Genomic DNA, 22,121 nt, shown 5'->3' with positions numbered 1-22,121 from the left:
AAGGACAAGTAAATTGGTAACAGATTAAACATAAAGGCTGTGATTCTGAATAGTCCATTTCAGGAGGTGCTAAAACTTGCTCCTTTCAGTTCAGTACTGAAATAGTTTAACTGCAAAATATTTTAACTCTTCTCTCCCCGCACATATCTTCCTCAAATTGCCCTTCCAGAAATTTAAAGCCATGTTGTATTCCCAGTAATAATATAGGGACTGCAACAGAATTTAGGAATTTTCTATGAGTATAGAAGCCCCCTCATACACATCCTTCCTCCGGGGTTTCCAAAGCACTGCCCTGGTAGTGTCTCCTCACTGAGAAATCTCGGGAAATGGAATATCTATAATACTGTAGGCCCTGGAGACTACATATCCTATGATTTATGATCTTCTGGTTACTGCTTTGGATGCCTTTTCCTTTTGCTGTTGTTGCTGTAACAGCAGAGAGGGCTAGCAATAGGGCAAACTCGTTCATCAATGGGTCTAAACCTTAGCACAGTTCAGACTTGAATAAAGCAGGTTCAGGACATTCCATACTGACAGAGATGCTCTCTGTCTCATACACATACCAGTTCCAATTCTGACCTTTGTTGACATAACTATAGGCAGATGATACTATGAGACCAATCCTGCCAGCAAAGTGGGGAGAGAAAAGTACACTGGGTTTACATGCTCCCTTTTACTTGTTATAAGCCATTTAGTGAACGATTGCTTATTAAGCCATTTTCACATGTCATTTAGTACAGTGTGCCGTGATCCTGAACTACAAGCAGCTGCCAAGACATGCAGCCCTGCTGGAAATTAGCTTGTGCACTGCTGTGGGAAAGGCAAGGATAGAGAAGGAAGTCATCTGGCTGGGCAGTTGCCTATCCTTCCTCTGCCCTCTACCCATGGTGGCCTGTCGTGCCATGGCATATCATTTGTCTCTTAATCATTAGGTTTTAATCCAGCTCCAAAAAGAGGAGTCAGAATAGCTAACATGGGTCCAAAACACACTGCAGAAACAATCCAGTTTGAGACTGCTTTAACTTCCCCGGCCCAATGCTAGGAACTCTGGGACCTGTAGATTTGTGACACATTGAGCCTTCTCTATCAGAGAGCTTTGGTGCCACAATAAACTACATTTCCCAGGATTTTCTAGCATTGAACCAGTGCAGTTTAAGCAGTCTCAAACTGGATTATTTCTACAATGTGTTTTGGACAATCATTAATTTTCAAGCACGTATAATAAAAGCATAGCTTAAAACCATTCAAAACACAAAGAAAAAGGACATCACAAAGGTCAACAGCATCAGGGAACAGACAGTGAGCTCCTGGTGAAGTCAAAGTCAAAAACAGATCTTTAACCAGCTTAGGAAGTTAGTAAAAAGTGGCCAAGTAGTTTTCCTACAGCAGAGTGTTTAATGTGTTGGGGCCTGCAACAAAGGAGACACTTGACCCTACAACCAGAGGTGATGGAATGCATGGAAAGGCCCAGCTCCACATCAGTGGACAGCAGCATTTTATGGGAGAAGGTAGTCTATTGGGTAACCTAGTCCAAAGCCATTTGGGACTTTCTGAGATAATGACCACCGCTTTCACTTACACCCAAAAGCAGATTAACAGCTAGTGAAAAGTGTTCCAAATATCTAGCTCTGGTCAAAGGTTCTTTTGGGTCAAACATTTTTAACTCTTGAGAAGCTGCTTCTTAGGCTGTTGTATTCCTACCTTGATGTGTGACTGCGGCCAGAACCACAGCTCAGAGTAGTTATTTCAGTATTACAGTTCTTAGAATGGCTATGGGATTCTGGACTTGAAGATTAAAAGACCCGACTCCCCCCCCCCAGCAAAAAAACCCACAAACCTTTTTCCAAGCACAGTTGGATCACCAAAGCAGTCTAACCCAGCTTCTGCTATCCAAACAACAACCCTGTTTTTTTCTTCTAAAGTTTTAAAAACAACCTGACTCTTTATTGCTGGATCAGCTGGCATTGTGACCAAGACCCCTGCCTTTTCTTTTCCTTTTTCTTCCCCCCCCCCCCCCCCCCCTTTGGCAACAGGATTAGTTTCAGCTGCTTAGTTCACATCCAGTCCACAAAGAGTTTCCAGCAGTGATTCAGAGCCTTCTTGAGATAGAAAAGAGAAATGATGGTGCTTATTTTCAGAATATTAACCACAGGTTTAGAATTTTTCCTTAATTTTGTTACCCAGAATTAGCAAAACCACAAACAGGGAATGTGACATTTTTCCAGGCCACTTGCCTGTGGCTGTTCATTTGGGTCATGGCTTACTTGCAGTGACTTCTGAACTCTGCCTACTGCTTCATACCTGAGATACCAGTTAGGCTGCTTCCTCCCTCACTGTGAAATAGTGGTGAGTCAGAGCTCACTAATTATCTCGGTTTCCCCTTCTCTCTTTGCTGTCAAATCAGTTCAGCATCTCTGTCAACCGAATGGGAATATACAAAGTGGAGAGGCTAAAAAGCCCTTGGATTTCTGGCATTTGTAGATGGAGAGGTTGTTGATTCAAAATAACCAAGCGGAATTAATCTTCAGTGTTCCTGATGACGTAAAGAATCAGAAAGTGAAAGAAGATGAAAGGCTGGTTGTCTCAGGATAATTAATGTCTTAAGTGGTAATTGAAGTGGGCCAGGACAGCTGTGCACCTCAAGCAGCGAGTTTAAGTGTAATATTCAGGGTTGTTTAGTTCAGCTTTGTTACCCCACAATATGTTTAAATGCTCCTCCGTACTTGTAGGAGAAGTGACTAAAGAGTGGTCAATAAAAAGTGAATATTTTCTGTCCTGTCAAGTGTGTATGCATGTCTATATTAGTATGTGCCAAGATGAAGTGGGGGATTGTAATCTGAATTGGCGATTGCAAATTGAGAAACAGTAATATATATGTGTCTTTTGCTAATGACTGGAGAAAGTCATGGGTGGTTGGTGACATTACATCCAGATGAAATTCAAAAGCTTGAGCTGCAGTTCTGTGCATGCCTCCTTGGGAGTAAGACCCTTAGTCGTGCATGTTTTCACATTTGTATTTACACTACAAACCTATAGCAGTTTGATCCACTGAAACCATCATGACTCTGTCCTCTGGAATCCTGGATTTGTAGTTGTGTGAGGTACTTAGAAATCTGTGGTTAAGGGGAGCAGACGAGAGTTCTGTAGCGTAAAATTCTAAATACCTTGCTACAAGCTCCAGGATTTTGTAAGATGGAGCCGGAACAATTAAAAAGTGGTGCGATATTGCTATTAGTCGTATCATTTCTTCTGTGCGTTTTCAAATAAGTTGACATATTCTCAGCATTGTTTGCATATATAACACTTTATAACACATTTGCTTTGTAGATCTGATGCTTTGAGACACCAAAAGGAAGAACTCTTGGAGAAGCAATCTCTAAAGTTTGTTCTTATTTACATGCTTTTAATGATGGGATCTGGTTACTAGTGAGTTTATTTTCCAGCACATAGCTCTTCAGAGGCAGAGCTTAGGCCAAGTACAAGTTGAATAACCTTCAGAAAAGCACTGCTGTCCTTCTGTCGGCCGCTGTCTTTGAAAATTGCCTGCAGAGTTAGTGAGCAGGAACAGTTAAGATTTACAAACAATGATGAAGCTTGTCATGCATCTTTCACCATTCATCATCTGGGTGCCGTGGCTGGGCGGTGAAGTGTTCTTCATAAAAACCAGCTCAGTGTGAAATACACCTCGCTGCAATGTTTACTGCTCTGAAACTCGTCAGAAGCCCTTTATAGTAAATCCAGATTGCGATGTGACATTACAGTATATCATTGCACAGCGCGGTGGGGTTTACACTAGGAATGAGTGCAGTTCACACCAGATGAGATGTCGAAATTGAGTTATGTAGGAATTTGGCTGTTATATGAGGATAGCTTTTGTTTTCTCAAGACTGAAAAGTTAGCTTTATATATATTTAGATAATATATAATGTGCTTTAGTTTCTATATATATTTGGATGGGGGTGGAGGTACATACCACAAGTTGTCCTTGGTCATATGTATGTGTAAGCATGCCAGTGCATTTGTGTGAGCGTATCTTTTCTGTATATGGCATACAGAGTTGCCAGTGCTCATATCTGTACACGTATACAGACTGAGTCTCCCTTATATTGGATTCCGAAATACTCCAAAATCTACAATTGTCCATGTGGATGGCTGAGACAGTGACACCTTCGCTTTCTGATGATTCAGTGTATACAAACTGTGTTTCATGCACAAAATTATTTTTAAAATCTTGTGTATAAAATTCCCTTCAGGCTGTGTGTATAAGGTATATACAGAACATAAATGAATTTCATGTTTAGGCTTCGGTCCCATCTGCAAGATATCTCATTATGTATATACAAATATTCCAGAATCCAAAACACTTCTAGTCCCAAGCGTTTCAGATAGGAAACCTGTATGTGTTTTCTAGTGTGTTTTGTACTCTCATACGCTACCTCTGTGTCTTCAATTGCCTTTTCAGTATATATTCAATTATACTGAATATAAAATCTCTGCTGTCCTTGTTGGCTGCCATCCTATAAGAGCTATGTGAAGACCTTCCAGTGGTCAAATTGCCATGAGCACCTCTATTTATGCTGCCATAATCCTATGTAATACTAGCTCAGTGAGTTTTGGTATTCAGTGGTGTTACTTTTAAACATATTCTGGGGGAATGGCCCAGTTTTTTAAAGTGCCAGCTTGATAGTCTCTGCTCAAAAATACAAATAATAAAAAAGCCCACTTGTTTAATTCTTAGTCTTCCTAATTGCCAGATTTAGCTTTACAAAACGTAGTTTTAAAAACAGAATGACAAATACATGCTTTCTCCTCTCCCCAAATGGAAAGGGAGATTGTTTTTTGTGTGCTTCCCAACAAGGCTTTTGTTGTGTAATTGCTGTGCTTCATTAATGGAATTTTAATAGGGAGAGGGTCCAGATGACATCATCTTCCATTAACTTGCCCATGGTTTCCCACTGCTGACTTTTTCCCTCCCTTCCCATCAACACTCTGTTTAGCAGGGAAAGATAGAATAGATGCACAGTATCTTTGCACTGGTGATGTTAGGAGCCTGAGTGCCTGGCCTAGAAATACCCTTAGATTCTTTTTGAGATTCTGCTTAGGAGATTCAAATTCCGTTATTTAACAGGGTGTATCTGTTCAGTAGCAGTTTGCAAGTACTCATTTTATGGGTCTTTGTTCAGAATTTTGGAAGATTGAAATTACACCATGTTGTAGATTTCTGAAGAATGACTTGCCCACTGATGATCTTTTAAAATGAGCTCACTAAAACTCTGACAGAGAAAGTGAGGGGTCAGCAAGTGGTTGGATCTGAGCCAAATATAGACCTGTGTTTGGGTTGAGGATTTGCTGCATTCTTTTGCATTCCCCATGCAAGCTTGAGGGGGAAAGAGAGCAGAAAGACAGATGGGAAGATAAGGAGGACACCGTCAATGTCTACATTCCAGCCCTATAAATGAGCCAGGGAGGATGTAACAGCAAGTCAGCTCATGTTGTTTTTTAGCCCCATATACATAATCCATCAATTCTCCTCCCTCATGTTACAACCAAATTCACTTATCTCTCTCTTGGTGCAGATGCAGTGAGCTTCCTCCTTCCTTTCAAGTTCAATACTATGGCAGCAAGGAAGAGGAATTGTCACTGTTAACCTCCCTACTTATTCCCTCTTTCTAGGCCTACTGGAAGTATGGCAGATGGCAGACAAGATGAAGTGCTGCTATTGCCAAACTGCTACTATTGCCACTATTACCCAACAGGCAAGTGGATAGAGTTTGGGTTTCTGTTACCATATTGGGCTTAAAAAATGAATGGAGAGAAGTGCAGGAGATAAAACTTAAGTAATGGACCTCATGCCAGAGATGAATTGCTGTAGATGTTGGATGATGCCAACTGCTGATATCCCAACACTTCAGTTTGTTGCTGAACAATGCAACTGTTTGCTTTGGAGGTTTTATAGTAATAGTAGCATTCTGTTCTGCTTTGGTCAGAATGTACCGGGAATACTGTGTCCAGTTTTGGGTACCACCATTTGAATGGGATATTGACAAGCTGGTGTGTGTTCAGAGAAGGGCAACCAAAGAAGTGAAAGGATTGGAAACATTGCCCTGTGAGGAGCGGCTTGGGGAGCTGAGCCTGTTTAAGCCTGGAGAAGAGAAGTTGAAGAGGTGACATGATAGCCATGATAAATTTTTGAAGGGATGTCATACTGAAGATGAAGCAAGTTTCTTTTTCTTTTCTTTTCTTTTCTTTTTTTCTTTTTTCTTTTTTGGCTCCAGAGAATAGGACCTGAAGCAATGGATTCAAACTACAGGAAAAGAGATTCCATCTCTATATTAGGAAGAAATTCCCGACTATTCAACAGTGAAATACACTGCCTTGGAGCATAGTGGAGTCTCTTTCTTTGGAGTTCTTGAAACAGAGGCTGGATGGCCATCTATTGGGGGGGGGGTCTTTGCTTGTGTCTTCCTGCATGGCAGTGGGTTGGACTGAATGGCCCTTGAGGCCTCTTCCAACTCTGTGATTCTATAGTATTGGGAGGCATGAGTGCTTTGACAGTACCTTCCAAAGGCAATCTAATAACAGAATCCCAGATATATAGGAATCATTGATGGATCTGTTATCTGGCCATTGGTCCACTAGATCTACTGTGGCTTACTCTTTCAAAGGAGGCATTGTTGGGTGTAAAGTGGCACAGACACCTTTGCCAAGCTTGGAGTGTATTACAGTCGGACTTCTGTATCTGCGGGGATCCATTCCCCCCCTCCAAATACTAAAATCCGTGCATGCCCAAGTCCCATTTTAGTTAATGGTGGTGCAGCAGGTGCACTAGCACGGCCGCTTGCACACGCCTCCATTAAGAAAACAGGGGGCTTGCCATCCACAGATAGTTAAATCCACAGCTGGCAAGTGTGCCAATGCAGAGGGTGGACTATAACTGAAAGTGAAATCGTTGCCCAAATTTCACTTCAGTTTGAAACTACTACGTTAAAGGTTATTATTTTAATCATTTTGTCATCAGTTCTTATTCAAGTTCCACTTTCTTTAGATTTGTTGCTTTTTTTTTTGTTTATTTTTTATAATGGGGGATTTCCATCCTTGCCCATTTTAAGTAATTTTAATTGATTTGTTTAATTTAAAAGTAGCATGCCACTAATATGGTTCAGAGAAATGGCTGAACAAATTATTTTTATAATATTTTTAATTACCTTTAAAATTATCATTAACATTATAGTTTTAAAGAGAACATTTTAAACTTACTCACTTTTCAGTGTGCCTTTGTATCCAACCTGTGTCTACATCACCTACTTACAACTACCATATGTTGGCCAAGAAGTTTATAGCACTTCAAGCAAACAAGTCATTGGTTAATACCGATGAACAGGAGATAAAAACACAGTTCAGAATCATAGAGTTTAAAGTAATTCCAATCTCTGAATTTTTTTTTTAAAGAAAAACCTTTTTAAAGAAAATATCAGACAACTAAACCATGTTAAATCTGAAAGACTAGAGGTCAGTTCCAACCTTCCCGGAAAGAACATCTCATAGCTGAGGGACAGCTTAAATAGAGCTTTCTCTTTCTCAGTACACTTTAAATGAAGGTGATATTTGTAAAAGGGCAGTTTCTAATTGGCTTGAATGTGCTGATGTTTTAGGATGTGGGTACCACCTAGAGGACAGGAGGATCTCTGCATCAGAACTCTACGGCCATGAAAGCTAAGAAGTTGGGTTATAACAATATGATCCAGTTAGTAATAGCCATATGCTGGGTATACATTGTCTCCTATGCAGGAATGGAGTCTGGAGCAGATCCTCAGTGTTTTTTTCGAAAACATACAGAGAGCATTCCAGAATGCATATTGTTCAAAGAATTCACTGACAAACCCAACCCTAAACCCTGAGGTCAAATGTGGCTTTCTGAGATTTCCCAGAAGGCTATGTATCCTACAGTATATTAACATTTTTGTGATTTCTCACACTATAAAGTGGTATAGAAATTACTATTGCTATTTATATAGGCATTTCCTCCCATTCTCAAAGACTGGAATGCCTCTCCTGTGGTTCAGTTGTGTCAGTACTTGCCTTCCCTCCCTCTCTTTTTGAATTTGAGCTTGTAACTGGGAAAGTTTACATGCCCTCCATATAGATGACCCTAAATCCCATTTATTGATAGCACTAAGAGTGTGAAACAATCAAGGGCCTGGGCTTTGAAAGAAAGTGCTTAGCATCCTGGAGTCTAACTATTGGAGTTTCAAGTGTGGATGTTTCACAGGGAGTAGGCTGCTGACCTTTCTTTTATTCTTACAGCAAAAGAGTAGGAGGTAATATGAGTGATAGAATCCACACATATAGGAAAGATGTCTATTTGAGGGAGTGCTTTTGGAAGAATCAGTGGCTATTACTCTTTCCTTGTAACATTTTGAAATAATCTCTTTCTTCCAAAGTCCTGCTGCTTTAGGCTTTGCAAAATTTGGGTTTTTTTTTAAACAAATGCAAACTAGATTGGAGGGAGAAAGGAAATAATTAGTGACCGTGCTTTGCTTCTCCACCTGCTTATCTCTTTCTCTCCCCCAAAATTAAAATGCCACTTGATCACAAAGAGGAGCCTGTGAGGAAACAGCCTAGATTGAAGAAAGGTGAAGGGGAAGGAATGATGAAGAAACCTGCCTCAGAAAATAAGGAACCTTTGCTTGTTGATTATAGTGCTTACAACATCCCAGAGTTGTCAATCACCCCATAATGTTTCTAGAAGTGAAAAGTCAATGTGTTGTTGTTTAATTTGACATGACTCTTGAGCTGCGGAAAAGCGTAATCGCTGCAGGGGACAGTTAAGTAACTGTGCTCCATGTCAGCCTGTCTCGCTCCGACTACTGCACTAAACGTTTTGTTGATGAGCGATAGATTTGGTTAAATACCAGGATAATTGCTAGCTATAGCACCCAGTGCTCTTGTAATGCCTTGTACGACATCAGTACTACCTCTCGCCTCAAGCTGTTGGAGGCTTATTCACTAAAGAGGGCACTTATGTTCAATTACGTTGGTCTCTTTTCCTTTTTGAGAAAGCAATTGTTGCTCAGCCAGATGAGTTATAATAAATTATATTTTCCCCCCAAGACTGCTGAAGTAGATCAGGCATGCAGATGCTAAAGGTGCTGTTGTGAGTGATGCGTGTGCATTTGTGCTTGTGCGCACACATGTACATTTCTTTACATAACAGAAATGAACCATGCATAGCAGAAATATGTCAACCTAACTGAAACAAAGATTCTTATTTTTAAATGCATGCACACCTTTAAAATCATAACTTGTAGAGGTAGCATAAAAGCCAAATACTTAATTCTTCATCCTCTAGAAAACTGGTTCTGTTTACTCTGAGTTTTTTTTTTTTTTTTTTTTTTTGGGGGGGGGGAAGAGGGTTGGGTAACATTTATAGGAAAAAACAGCTTGGAAAAATACATTTTTGGATTGTAACTCCCATAATCCCCTAGTCAGAATGGGATTCTTGGAGCAGCAGTTTGAAAATGTAAATTCCAAGCTCAAGGGGAACCTGTATTTATGTCCTTTATGTACATAATTGTGATTATGGAAACAACATTCTGATCCTCCACAGTGAAATATATATCAGATATTTTTAAAAATTACAATTGTGAATGTCTTTATCTAAGTAAAAGTATTTGAGCAATCTTATAAAAGTTCTGTATTTTACCAAACAGTGCCCTCTGGAAGGGGAGATGAAAATGTGGTACAGTATTAACTTCTGTGTACTAAAATATTTTGAAAAAGCCAAGAAGCATTGTGTGTCTTCCCAGAACATAGTCTTCGGAATGCTTCATATTTTGGTTTTGGTTATCATGTTCAGGAGAGAAAACAGAGCATATCTCAGATAACAGAACAGAACATAGGAGCCCTGGTGGTGCAGTGGTTAAATGCCTGTACTGCAGCCACTCACTCACAAACCACAAGGTTACAAGTTCAATCCCAGCCAGGGGCTCAGGGCTGACTCAGTCTGGCATCCTCCCAAGGTCACTAAAATGAGCACCCAACTTGTTGGGGGCAATTAGCTTACACATTGTAAACCGCTTAAGGAGTGCTTAAGTGCACTGATAAGCAGTATAGAAATGTGCTTGCTATTGCTGTCTCCCTTCTTTTCTGGAATGCTTTCAGCCCAAATGAACAGGCAGAGAGTGATGAGGCCCAAGTTGGTTTTATTTGTTTCCATTTTTTTTTCTTTTGCATGAAATTACAGACTTGTGTATGTTACTTTACAATGGGTAGAGTGGCTGGTTGTTGGTGAAGGTGGCTTATTGAGTGCAACTGAGTCATGCTGGATCCAAGCAAGTTGTTCAGTACTCCCTTCCCAAGTTATATTTGCAAACTGAAATGGTACAGAAATTGCTGACAATGGAAGAAGGTACTGTAGTAGAGCTTCTTCATGGCAAAATGAGGAAACACACAGATTTATGCAACCAACCATTGGTGATTTCCCTTCTGTTTTGCAGCTCCTTGGGGTTGGAGACTGAGGCGCGGGACAGACGGTCCTGAAGCACCATGCCACCGCCGATTCTAGGGTTAGGGATCACGCACCAACTGCATGGTCCCTAACCCTGGCACGGTGGCAGCCTAATGGCGGCATCCCATCTACACGGGTGCTGCCATCTTGGCGTAAGTGATGTGCAGCATATACACATTGCAGCACGTCGCTTACGTCACAAATGCATTCATGGGTCAATGTAAGTACTGTACTTTAGCTCGTATTTTTAAAAAGAGCCATCCCCTGGTGAAAGGCAAGATTGTAATCTGTCCTAGAAGCACTCACCCCCCTCCAGCCTTTAGGGTGAGCACAAACAGTTATGCCTGCTGGAATTTTATAAGTTCTTTGGCATCGCTTTCCTTTGCTTCGTCCTTTAGCTCTTTTGTTACATGCCCCTTCATTTTATTCTTGATTTATCTATGGATTATATCAAAATTTTGGCCCCCCAAACCTGCCCTCAATTTATAGATGAGTTTGTCTCATAATCAAATATATACACTAACTCCCGATGAACATAAAGGGACTGGTTTACTGATTCTGTAAATCTGCTGTATTTAAAAAAATAAGTTAAAGGAAACAGGAATGTTATTTGTATCAAAGATCATGTTTCAGGGAACTTGGAGTCAAAGTGGAAAGAGTTTTCAGTTTTTCTTTGCTAATGTTTTTCTGTTTGTTTAATTCTGTCACTTAGAACAACCAAGCCTTTTGACTAACTACAACTGCAGGCATGACCTGGGAAAGAACGCTGTAATCCCTGATGGAACAGATTGAATAAATCCCTCTATTCATATCTCTTTTCTTGCTCTAAATGCCAAGATTGAAATGCTTTTGCAAAGTAGGTCAAAGTGTGCTTACTAAGTTGGGGGGCATTTTAGATCATCGTAATCTTTTAAATGGTAGTAAGAAGAGCAGTAGGTCAGCAGTGGCAAAGTCTTCTATAATAAAATAACAGCTGTGGATGGATATAGAACTACATGTTACCATAAATGTGAAATTATTAGTGTTTTCAACAGCCCTGTACCCAGTGATACCTCCAAAATTGCACAGAAGCCTATGTCCTCACATTATTTGTTTCAGTGATTTGGCATGGGATGTACATGTGAGAAATAGGTATATATCTCATGGTGTCCGTGCCTTTAGAGAAAAAGATGAAGAATGGATCTGTTAGTAAACAGTCTCTCTCAGCAGAGTTAGCAGAGTAATTTGCCTCAGTGACTGCAACTAGCTTAAGTTTAAAAATAAACGCAAAAAGCAAACAGCTTCAACTTACAAACTAAAGAACTTTATTAATTGTTTTTAGGATGTGCATACATTTGAAATAACTACATCCTAACAAGCCCAAGTAAGCTTAACCATTAACTTACCATCTTGAAGCTGAAGGAATAAAGAAAAAGAGAGGTAGAGAAGGGGAAAATTATTATATGACCACAGACCCTAAAAGTTTCTCGGGTCACATGGCCTAGTTTGCTTAAAAATGCACAAAGCATTTCTGACCATGCTTTGCAGTAGATAGGTGGGCCAATGGAGAAATTTGAACTAAAGAGCTCAGGATGAGTATAGGCATGAAGGGTACTCTATACTATCTAAAATCCCCAGTTGCTATAACAGCAGTGAAAGAGGAGATGAGAAACAATGCTTGATTTCCCAACAGTATATTGGAATGTACATTGTGGTGTCATCAGGACACAAATGCATTTCTACACAATAAAGAAAAGGGAGAAAAAACTTGATACTTGGCTGCCGTTTTCAGCATTGGCCTCTCAGTCCAAAGCTCACTGCAGAAATAATCCAGTTTGAGACTGCTTTAACTGCCCTGGCTCAATGCTAGGGAATTGTGAGAACTGGGAACTGTAGTTTTATGAGGCATTTAGCCTTCTCTGTCAGAGAGCTCTTGTGCCACAATAAACTACAGTTCCCAGAAATCCCTAGTACTTAGCTAGGGCAGTTACAGTGGTCTCAAACTGGATTATTTCTGCAGTGTGTTTTGGGCCATAGTTCAAAGGTAATCCTTTGTCTGAAAATAACATTCTCCATGGGTCCTGACAGCCATTATGAACACTTTTGTTTTAATCAATTTTGAATTGCCTTTCTTAAATTGATAGGGCCTTCCTGAGTTAGCCAATGCTTTCGGAAGGATGGCCCTTCCTTGGCCTTGATGCATTTTATCTCCATAGTAGATTAATGTTAGGTTTAGTATGCTGTTTGTGTATGTCATCTCGGAAATCACACATTTTCAAAATCTATATTCACACTAAAGATCTTTTTGTTATGAAGACTTCATCTTGACCTTATGGCATGTCACTGTTTTCTTTTATTATTTTATTTATCTCAGAAGCTGTTATTAAGTTCATTGTGACTTATTCCCAGATAAGTAGTAGTAGGATTGTTTTCTTAATGCTGAAATGAACTTTTACATCTGTATACTGAGCAATCTGAAAGGATGAATCCCCCCCCCCATATCCCTGAATAAGAAGGTGAAAGATCTTTAATAAATTGCCTGTAGCACTTCAGAGCTTAAAGCTTTTTAAAAATTGCTTCTTATTAAGAGTCTAATGGTTTTTAAATGTAAACACAAAGAACATTTTGCCTTCCAAGCATGACTATCCTAGTGGTTTCTCACATCAGTAGAAACCTATTACGTTTTCCAGGCCATTGACTTACAGCAAATCACTCAAGTTAGTCAGTTCTTTGTATGGTGTCAGTCCATTGATGACTTTATTTTGAAGGCTATATATTTTTGCTTTGTATATATTTTTCAGCATGATTTTGGCTTAATAGCTTTTGCCCAGATAAAAATACATACATTTATACCACACTAAAGCTGAGGCAACAGTACTATAAGGCTTGGGTAGCATGTTCCTGGGAGACTGTCTTTGTAGTTGTGCTTAGCTAAAGGCTACCTGCACTGCTCGGGCAGTGCCTATTTAGTCCAGTTCTTTATGAGATGAGAGAAAATAATTGCCTCTGAGTCGCTAGGAGAATGAGAAAAGGATTGAACTGTGTGTTTTGACAAAGTTGTGTTTCAGGTGATCTTGAGCCCTGTTCCAGGGCTCCGATTCTTAAATCTGTTACAGCTTCCCTAGATTTGCTGGATGTCACAAAGCATAGCAAGGAAGCAGAAGATACCTGCAAACTGTTTTGAGTCAAGTCCTTTTGGATGACCAAGGAGCAAAAAGAAACAAGTCTTTCCTTTTCCGTACCTTGAATTGCACTATTGGAGGAGGAAGGGAATTTTGTCCTCATTGGCCATTGGCCACTCTGTCCTGATTATTGGTGTGACAAAAGATCTAATACAAATGGCCTTATGAGCATGTGGACAGTTTTTCTAGCATGTGATTTCTTGGTCATTGGTATTATTTCAAATACAATGTTTAAAATTCTGTTTGAATGCTATGGTAATGTAAAGTAGTTGCAAAAGTAATTGTACGTTCTGTGAGGGTGTGTATGTGTAATCACTAGTGCAGCCCGTTGTTCTACAAGTACACACACACCTCTATTCACTTTTAACTAATTAGTGGAAAGCTAATAAATAGTTGCACAGTTGGTGGGCTTATGACATTGGTGTCCATTGAGCAATTGGTTGCATAGCTGTGGGACCCAACATAACTACTCAGGGTGCGTATTTCCACAATGTTTAAAAGATACAGGACCTTGTTCAGTGTACTTTTTTGTTCCACACATTTGTTGTTAGCTGGCTTCAATCAACCTCAACTCGTGGCAACCCTATGAATGAGACATTTCCAAGGCACCCTGTCCTCAGCAGCTCGACTCAGGTACTGCAGACATAGGACTGTGGCCTCCTTGATGGAATTTATCCACTTGTGATGTGGTCTTTCTGTCTGCTTTCTTCACCGCTCAGCTCTCATACTCATACATGGTAATGGGAAATACAATGGAATGGAAAATCCTATCTTTAGTATTCAGTAATATATCTTTGCTCTTCAAGACACGTTTGTCCCTCTGGATGCATTTGGCCCACATTGTGTTAAGCCAGGGCATCTCAGGAGCATAATACTTTGGATTAAAGGGGCCAGTATAGATGTGCCCCTCATCGTCTTCTGATTTCTTGACTGAAGTCTCCATTTTGAAGAATGGTATGGGAAGTCTTTGTTTAGTTCAATTCCCTCATTATCTATATTGAATTTATGTAAATATTCCATTATCATTATTTTTGTTTTCTTGATGTTCAGCATCAAGCACTTTCTTCTTTGACTTTTTTCAAACAAAATAACAACAAAATAACAAAGTGTCTTTGTTGCTTTCTGCTATTAATGTGGTGTCCTCTGCCTGTCTTAAATTGCCAATATTCTTTCCTTCAATTTTCACAGATTCTTCCTCTAAGTCTTAGCCTGCTCTGTGTGTGATACTTCCAGTGCGCAAGCTGAACAAATAGGGTGATAGAACATAGCTATGTGTTACCTCCAAACTACACAGAATAAAGGTTTACAAAGTAGTCTCGTAACTGAATAATAGCCCATTGCTGTTGATGTTTAATGGAGAAGATAACCCTGAACTGTATATAGGGTTACATGGCTTGCTAGCTTTGCCTTTTCTTCATTGCTTTCATATTTTACAGTTCCAGATATTCTTAATACATTGTTTAAGATTTAAATATCTGTAATTTTGGTAAGGTGCTTTGTGTTGTTAACACACACATTTTCATATCAAGCATTTCCTTTTCTTTACGGAGAAACCATAGCTGGATATTTCTGAATTCTTGTTTATTGGTGTGTTTTAAGGTGGGGCTGCTGTGCATATAGCTGTAGTGTCTTCTTATTTCAGCTCCACCCATGCCAGCTGGGGCCAATAGGAATTGGAGTCCAACAGTATCTGCAGGGCCGCACTTGCCTCATTAGTGTTGTATTGCATGATGTGGGATTAGGAGCAATATGTAGTTCCTATTGGGGCTTTACAGTTGTGTAACCAGATAGTTAAACAAGTGTTTGGGGCTTATTTACTGGCATGTGTAGGGACGTGTTAAAGCAACAGTCTGTAGTGTTTCTGGAAAGATGTGCAGACCCAAGTTCATACTCTCCAGAGAAATCTGGATATCTCAGTTCTCTCACAATCCCCTGGAGTTCTGCTAGTGTAGAATTATGCTATGCCCCCTCAGAACATGATCTCTCAACAGGACGATTAACCTTGATTTCCATACCTAAATGGAGCTAGAGTGAGCTTTAGCAAACAAAAGGTGTGTGGAGTCTATATGCACCACAGCTCATTCATTTTAAAAAAAGAAAGCAATACTAACAAAAAATTACTTGCATATTTGACAATCACTGCAAACACCACCATTACAAGTATGTGTTAACATTTACAGGCATAGAAGTACAATAAAGGCCTACCTCTGTAAAGGAAAGAAAACCCTGATGTGTATTTATTATTTAATACCATTATGAATTGCCCCTCCTCTGTCTAATAGGCAGTTGAGCTGATATAAAAGGTAAATAAAACAATAATGAAACTAAACAGGGAGAAAAATAACACTTTCTGGACCATCAAATATTTAAAAAAAAAAACAGACTTGAACATGAGGAAGTGATTTCAAATACCACTGAAAAGAGCTCAGTAGGAGAAAACTGTCTTTACTGCCCATCTGAAGCATAGTAGAGAAGTTGCTAATCTAATCTGGATAGAACTAATGATGGAATAGAGAGAACTTTTGTCTTCACTCCATAGCAGCAGTTAGAAGTACAGTGGCAGTACTGACAAGTCACTGCTTAAGTACAGTTATTCATATCACTGCACTTTGGGATGCAGTTATGTGGACACCTTACACACATTTCCCTTGTGATATGGTTGTCTATATTGCCTAAATTCAGGTGGGGAAAGTGGGTTGCCATAAGTCGAAGTAAACTTGAGGGCAGTTACCACCACCACGACAGCTTTAAAACAACTGGTGCCATCCCATTGCTTTAATCAATGAGGTCAAAGGGAGGTGAATTGCTCTGCATTTTCCTCTAGCACAGTTATAAACATTTAAAAGGGAATAGGTGTTGACAGTTAAGATTTCAGGCAGCCTCTCTTGTGATTTAGATTTCTACAAAGGACCATAGAACACTTGTCTACTGATGCATTTTGCTAATTACATCATAGATTTCCTCACTGATGAATATTTGCTGAATTAACACAGGAGCATTAATGTTACCCTTTCACTATTATGGTTGTACAAGAAGCTGTTTGCAGATGCTGGCAGTTAGTTACACAAACATTTGTCTTAAAGATTGGCCATTTGGATTTGGTGACAAACGGCAGCCTGGTAGAAATCTGAGCCTCAAACCAATCAGGAAGTTAATGAGGAGAGAAATTACCAGTGCAGCTTCTCCTTAATTACATTCACACTTGGTGAGAAGGGAGTGCTGGGGGTGGATCTTGACTCATCAAAGGTGAGCAAGGTCAGAGAACCTTTTGCTTTGTATTTTGTATCTAGTGGAGAGAGGAATGTTGCAAATATTTCTCACACTATATTAGTTTTTAAAGTGTTTAATACTTCATTTTGATCTTGTGCTCTTCATTTTTCTAGAGATTGAGCCGTTCATTTCGTTATGGCCTTATTCCTTCTTTCTCTCCCATCACATGCAGCTAACATAACCCTTTACATAGTCTATCAGTAGTCTGGGGCCTAGGTCTTATCTGACTACTGAGACACCAGTGCTTGCCTTCGTCCATCTCTTTTCCCACCAACCCCAGCATGGTGCTGCCAAAGGCAGAGTGACTCTGCCACATAGCGGGTCTGGCCCCAGACTTCCCCATGATTGCTAAATGAGTTGGATGGCAACAACAGCCAGAATCTTGTATAATGAAATACAGCATAAAAGTTCCACAGGCAGAACTACACTATTACTCTTTCAGGACTTCTTGTTTAGCTACTGTGTGTTAAAAGTCCTCACTCCGTGGCTGTTCAGTGACTGGAGTAGAGTGGGGAGAATGAAGAACCACCTGGCTATGTCATTTGATTACTATTGCATTTATATTGTTTATTGATTTTGTTTTGTTTAAGTTTTAGTCAGGGGATTGGGAAGGGATTATTTGTATCTTATTGTATTTTCTTACTGCTGTTAGCCACCCGGATTCCCTGTGATTGTACAGGATACAAATAAATCTATATTATTATTATTATTATTATTATTATTATTATTATTATTGGCAGTGTGCAGACCACCAAAAAGAGGCGCCTCCTCGGCGCCTCTCTTTGCTGCACAGGTGTGCCGCCGCTTACAAATGGTGCTGCACAGCTACGCAGCAAAGGAGCTGTAAAAAGCGGCTCCTTTTTGTGGTGCTGCAAAGCGCCAGAGACAGCTCCATTACGTTGCAGCTGTGCAGTGCCATTTGTAGGTGCCACTGCTGCGACATAATCATTGCGTGCGCCGTTTGTATGGCACTGCGCAACTGCGGCGCGCTGACAACATGCTAGGGTTGCGGGGTGTGTGCACGCGCTGCCTCAAGGCAACCCTGCAAAGGGCCCATCTATACAACATAACATAGTACCCGAAAGAAGAAAAGGAATACACACACACACACACACCAAATACAGTATAGCAAAGAACCATAATCCAAATAATTTATCGGACATAATACTACTGCATCATTTGCATCCTTCACATCTCAGGACAGGCAACCATTAACATACAGTATGTGGAAATTTTAATATATTGTCTTATTAAACCGAACCACATCAGACAGTCAGGAGTTCATAAACTGATGAAAACTAAGAAGACAATAGTCATTGGTAGTGGTGTGCAATTGATATTATGAACATGATTTTTGATATCCTGGATTTTTTCAAGAAACAAAATTTCACTGATGGTTCCTGATAAATTCATAAGGGATAAATGTATAAGTTTTGCTTTTTTCTGCATTCACATTTTTTAAATCTTGGTGTTTTTTTCTGTCCTGAATATGAAGGAATTTATGAATTTGGTAAATTCTTCCCAAGTATGTGTTATATTTGTTACACAGTAAGAAAAGAATCATGTTATAGTGCCCAGAAAACATAGCACTGCAGATAATGCTGATACTTACAACACATTGTCTCTAAGTTTAGGAAGGAGATTTTGTTCCTAGTCACTGGATTTGGGAACACATGAGGAATGGTTTTGTGGCAGCATCAAATACATGAAAGAGGCCTCTGAATTCCATCTTGCAGTTATTTGTATGACAGTTGTATTCCACTCCCTTAACCCTCTTCAGATTTTTAACCACTTACTCATACACCTATCCCACTCAGTGTCCTTATGTTTAAAATTAGAATTTCCCAGGATGTTAGCCCTTGTTTGGGAAAAATATGACTCCATGCTCTGGCGGCCTGTTTCAAATCATAAATGTTCTTTTCCAGTTGTGTACATACAAGATGTTCTCGTCCAAGAACTTAGAATCCTGGAAGTTGTTCCATATACAGCTTCTTACAAAGTTTGCCATACAAAAAGGCAGTTTCAACATACTGACACTGAACAAGCATTTTCTTGGAGGCTGCAACAGCTGGGAGAGTTCAGATGGTTGTGTGTGTGACTAATGGAGCAAAATTCTCATTGTAATCTTCACCATATTCATGACTGTAGCTTTTAGCTGCACGTCTTTCTTTGTATCTCTCTTGCATATGTAGCTATCATAACAACTTCATGCTGGAAGGTGAGAGAGAGTGCTGGAATTTTCCAACATTTCAGACCAACAGCAGTAACAATACTCTTGAACAGCACTCTCTAAGCAGTTTATAATGTGCAAGCCAATTGCCCCCAAGAAGTTGGGTATTCGTTTTACTGACCTATGAAAGGACGCAAAGCTGAGTTGACCTTGGAGCCCTCCAGGATCAAAGTTACAACGTTGTGGCTGCAGGACCGGCATTTAACCATTGTGCCACCAGGGCATTCAGGCATGTTAGCTTCTAAAAGAATGGTGACTGCCACTTTCCATCTCTTGGAGAGTTTGTGGATTCCAGCATCTGCTGATGGCCCTACCCCATTCTCCCCAATGCCGGTGTGTGCATGGTGCTGTGCCACCATTGAAAGCAATAGGACTTGGGATCCTGTGGTTTTTGGCATCCATGGGGAGGTCCAGAACAGATACGCGGGGCCTACCAAATAGTTTCTTCAGGAGCCAGGTCATAGAATCATAGAGCTGGAAGAGACCACAAGGGCCAACCAGTCCTTTCATCTGTTCAATTTTTTCAAATACTGATGCTGTTTTTATTGTTATTTCTGAAATGTACTGCTCTAGGTGTTTGCAGTTTCTTGCATTATTTTAAGTTAATAATTATTTTACATTGCTCTAGTTTGCATTTTATAGCATGTTATTTTTCTGAAATTTGTCCTTTGAAATTAAAAGAGGAAACTAAAAATAATTTAAATAAAGATTTTAAAACATTTTTCTTATGCTTAAGCATATAGATATTTGTACAAATCTTTGTTTTTATAGTACAGTCACCCCTCTTTTCTTGCAGACTTGAGATCCACGCTCTTGATTATTCATGGAGGGGTGACCTTTGTTATTCTCAATGGGGCACGCCTATAGGGCTTGAATATCTGCAATTCTCCATTTTCGTGGGGGTTGGGTCCGGAATGGATCCCACGTAAAAACGGAGGGCTGACTCTAGTTGGAATAGTCTCATTAATTTGCCTCTGTCTTGTAGCTAAAATATCAGGGAGATTTTCTTTTGTTTTGCACAAAGTCCAGTTGATTCATTGTGTCTTTCTCAACTTGAAGGAAGATGAAGGGAGTTACAAAATAAAATTTCAGATTTCTTTCCACAGAGTGACATGTAATACCAACTTCGATGCAAAGAGAAATTTCACTAGCAGCGGCTGTTCTTACTGAAGTGACAGCACAAACTAATTTAGTGAATTTCTTCTTGTCATGCAGCTGTTACCATCTGGATGGAAACAGTTCAAGCAGCCTGCTGAAAATGCATATACCCAGTAACCATTTCTAACCAAATATTCATGATGGGCTTGATTTTTTTCCTGTCTTCCCCTGATCCACTTTTTTAAAAATCTTGTCTTAAATCTACATTGGAAGCCAAGTGTAGGCTGTCATGCTACTGATCTTTCTAAGCTGCTGTGGTCTTTTGGCTTAAAAAAAGAGTGCAAATGTTTCTGATTACTGTGGTGGTAGTAGTAGTACTAGTATGTAGTAAGAGCACTTTCTGGGGGTGAAGGTGGAAGAGTTAGTAACGTTATATGGTTCATTATTTCTTTGCAAATACAGATAGATTGATTGGTCTAGAAAGTAAAATGTTGTACTAAGTATTATATTTCCACTTTTGCTAATGATATAGTAGAAGGAGAATCTTGTGTGCTAATTGTGAATCAAGATGTTTTGAACTTCCAACTCCTAAAAGCCCAAACCAACATAGGTAATGGGCAGGGATTCGGGAAGGCCAAGCCCAAAACATCTGGAGGACCAAAGGCTGAGACCCACTGCTCTATTACGCCTTCTGTATTGTTGGGGAAAGGAGAAAGGTTCCACAAATGTAACATCATTCACTTTCAGATTTCTAGACTGGGACCAGACATGAAACTCAAGGTGCATGCTACTAAGGACCTGTACAGACCGGCCATTAAGCCGGCCTGAGGGTACAGTCAAGGCATGGTGTCCACACAGCACACACCCTGACTCTGCTCCCATGGCAGCATGATGCCGCGAGCTGCACCACATGGCACATGGCATCACAGCACTCCTCTGGCACTGCTTTTAGATGACACAGCACCAAAGGAGTGGCTACAGTGCCCTTTCCAGGGTGCAAAAAGGAGCCATTTTCTGTGGCTCCTTTTTACACTGTGGACAGGCCAGATCGGGCCATGGTGTGTGGTTGCCATGGCCTCAATCTAGCTCTAAAAGGGGCAGCTGCAGGCCACCCCTTAGGGGCTGTCTTCACAACGCCATAGTTGCTTTTTAACAATAGCAGCTTTTCTTGTGCATGCAGTGATGGTATGTACATCCACTAGAACATACTTCATCAAGGAGAAAAGCTGGATATGCATCTTGAGCCTGATGGCACCACATCCATGTGGATATGTGTACAGGCCAGGGGTGGGTGCTGAGATGATCGTAGATTGTTGGTAATCCAATCACTTAACTTGTTCCCTTTTTCCTCCCTTTTCTTCTCTTCTCCTTTATTTATTGCCTCCTCAGTATTTTCACCACCCAGTAGTCAGGATTCTGGCTTGGTTTCCCTTTCCAGCAGTTCTCCCATCAACACTGAAAGCAACAAATCTGTCTTGGAGTGCGAGTCAACCTCTGATTCTGGCACCTTCCCTGTTCATTCTGTCATGGAAGATGGTGAATAAACAACATTAAAGGAAGTCCTGTTGGCTGCTTTGAAGAAGTGCCTTCATATTCAGTTGTATTTTGTCTGTTTTGTGGTAGCTGATGCTGAAGTATATGTTGAGAAAATGTTGAATTATTCCCTTACGTTTCACAAACACTGGGCTGCAACCTTAGTAAGAGAGAACCAGAGTAAGAGAGAAGGATGTAACTCTTTTAAAGTATATTTCAATTTTAGGGGAAGGGAATGAGAATTGCTGGGTGTGATCCTAGTACAGGATTTAAGACATAAAATTGTAATCAAAGTTAAATGAATAGATAAGGCTCTTAAATT

The 22,121-nt window shown here is 40.1% G+C and overlaps 1 protein-coding gene across 1 annotated transcript in view; it reads left to right on the top strand.

Moving 5' to 3' along the window:
- The window catches only part of DMRT1 (doublesex and mab-3 related transcription factor 1), a 72,431-nt gene that overhangs the window by 49,552 nt on the left and 758 nt on the right, over positions 1–22,121 (top strand). Inside the window, exon 5 of the mRNA XM_089490255.1 lies at positions 21,656–22,121. This exon is cut by the window's right edge and continues 758 nt beyond it. Within this exon, the coding sequence (XP_089346381.1) occupies positions 21,656–21,810 (155 nt within the window). The 3' untranslated portion in view covers positions 21,811–22,121. The remainder of the gene's footprint in view (positions 1–21,655) is intronic.

The sequence above is a fragment of the Sceloporus occidentalis genome, unplaced genomic scaffold (genome assembly GCF_023333645.1).
Source record: "Sceloporus occidentalis isolate IW3139 unplaced genomic scaffold, rSceOcc1.0.p SCAF_1, whole genome shotgun sequence".
In the NCBI taxonomy this organism is placed as follows: Eukaryota; Metazoa; Chordata; class Lepidosauria; order Squamata; family Phrynosomatidae; genus Sceloporus; species Sceloporus occidentalis.
This window is presented reverse-complemented; position numbering and strand designations above follow the sequence as displayed.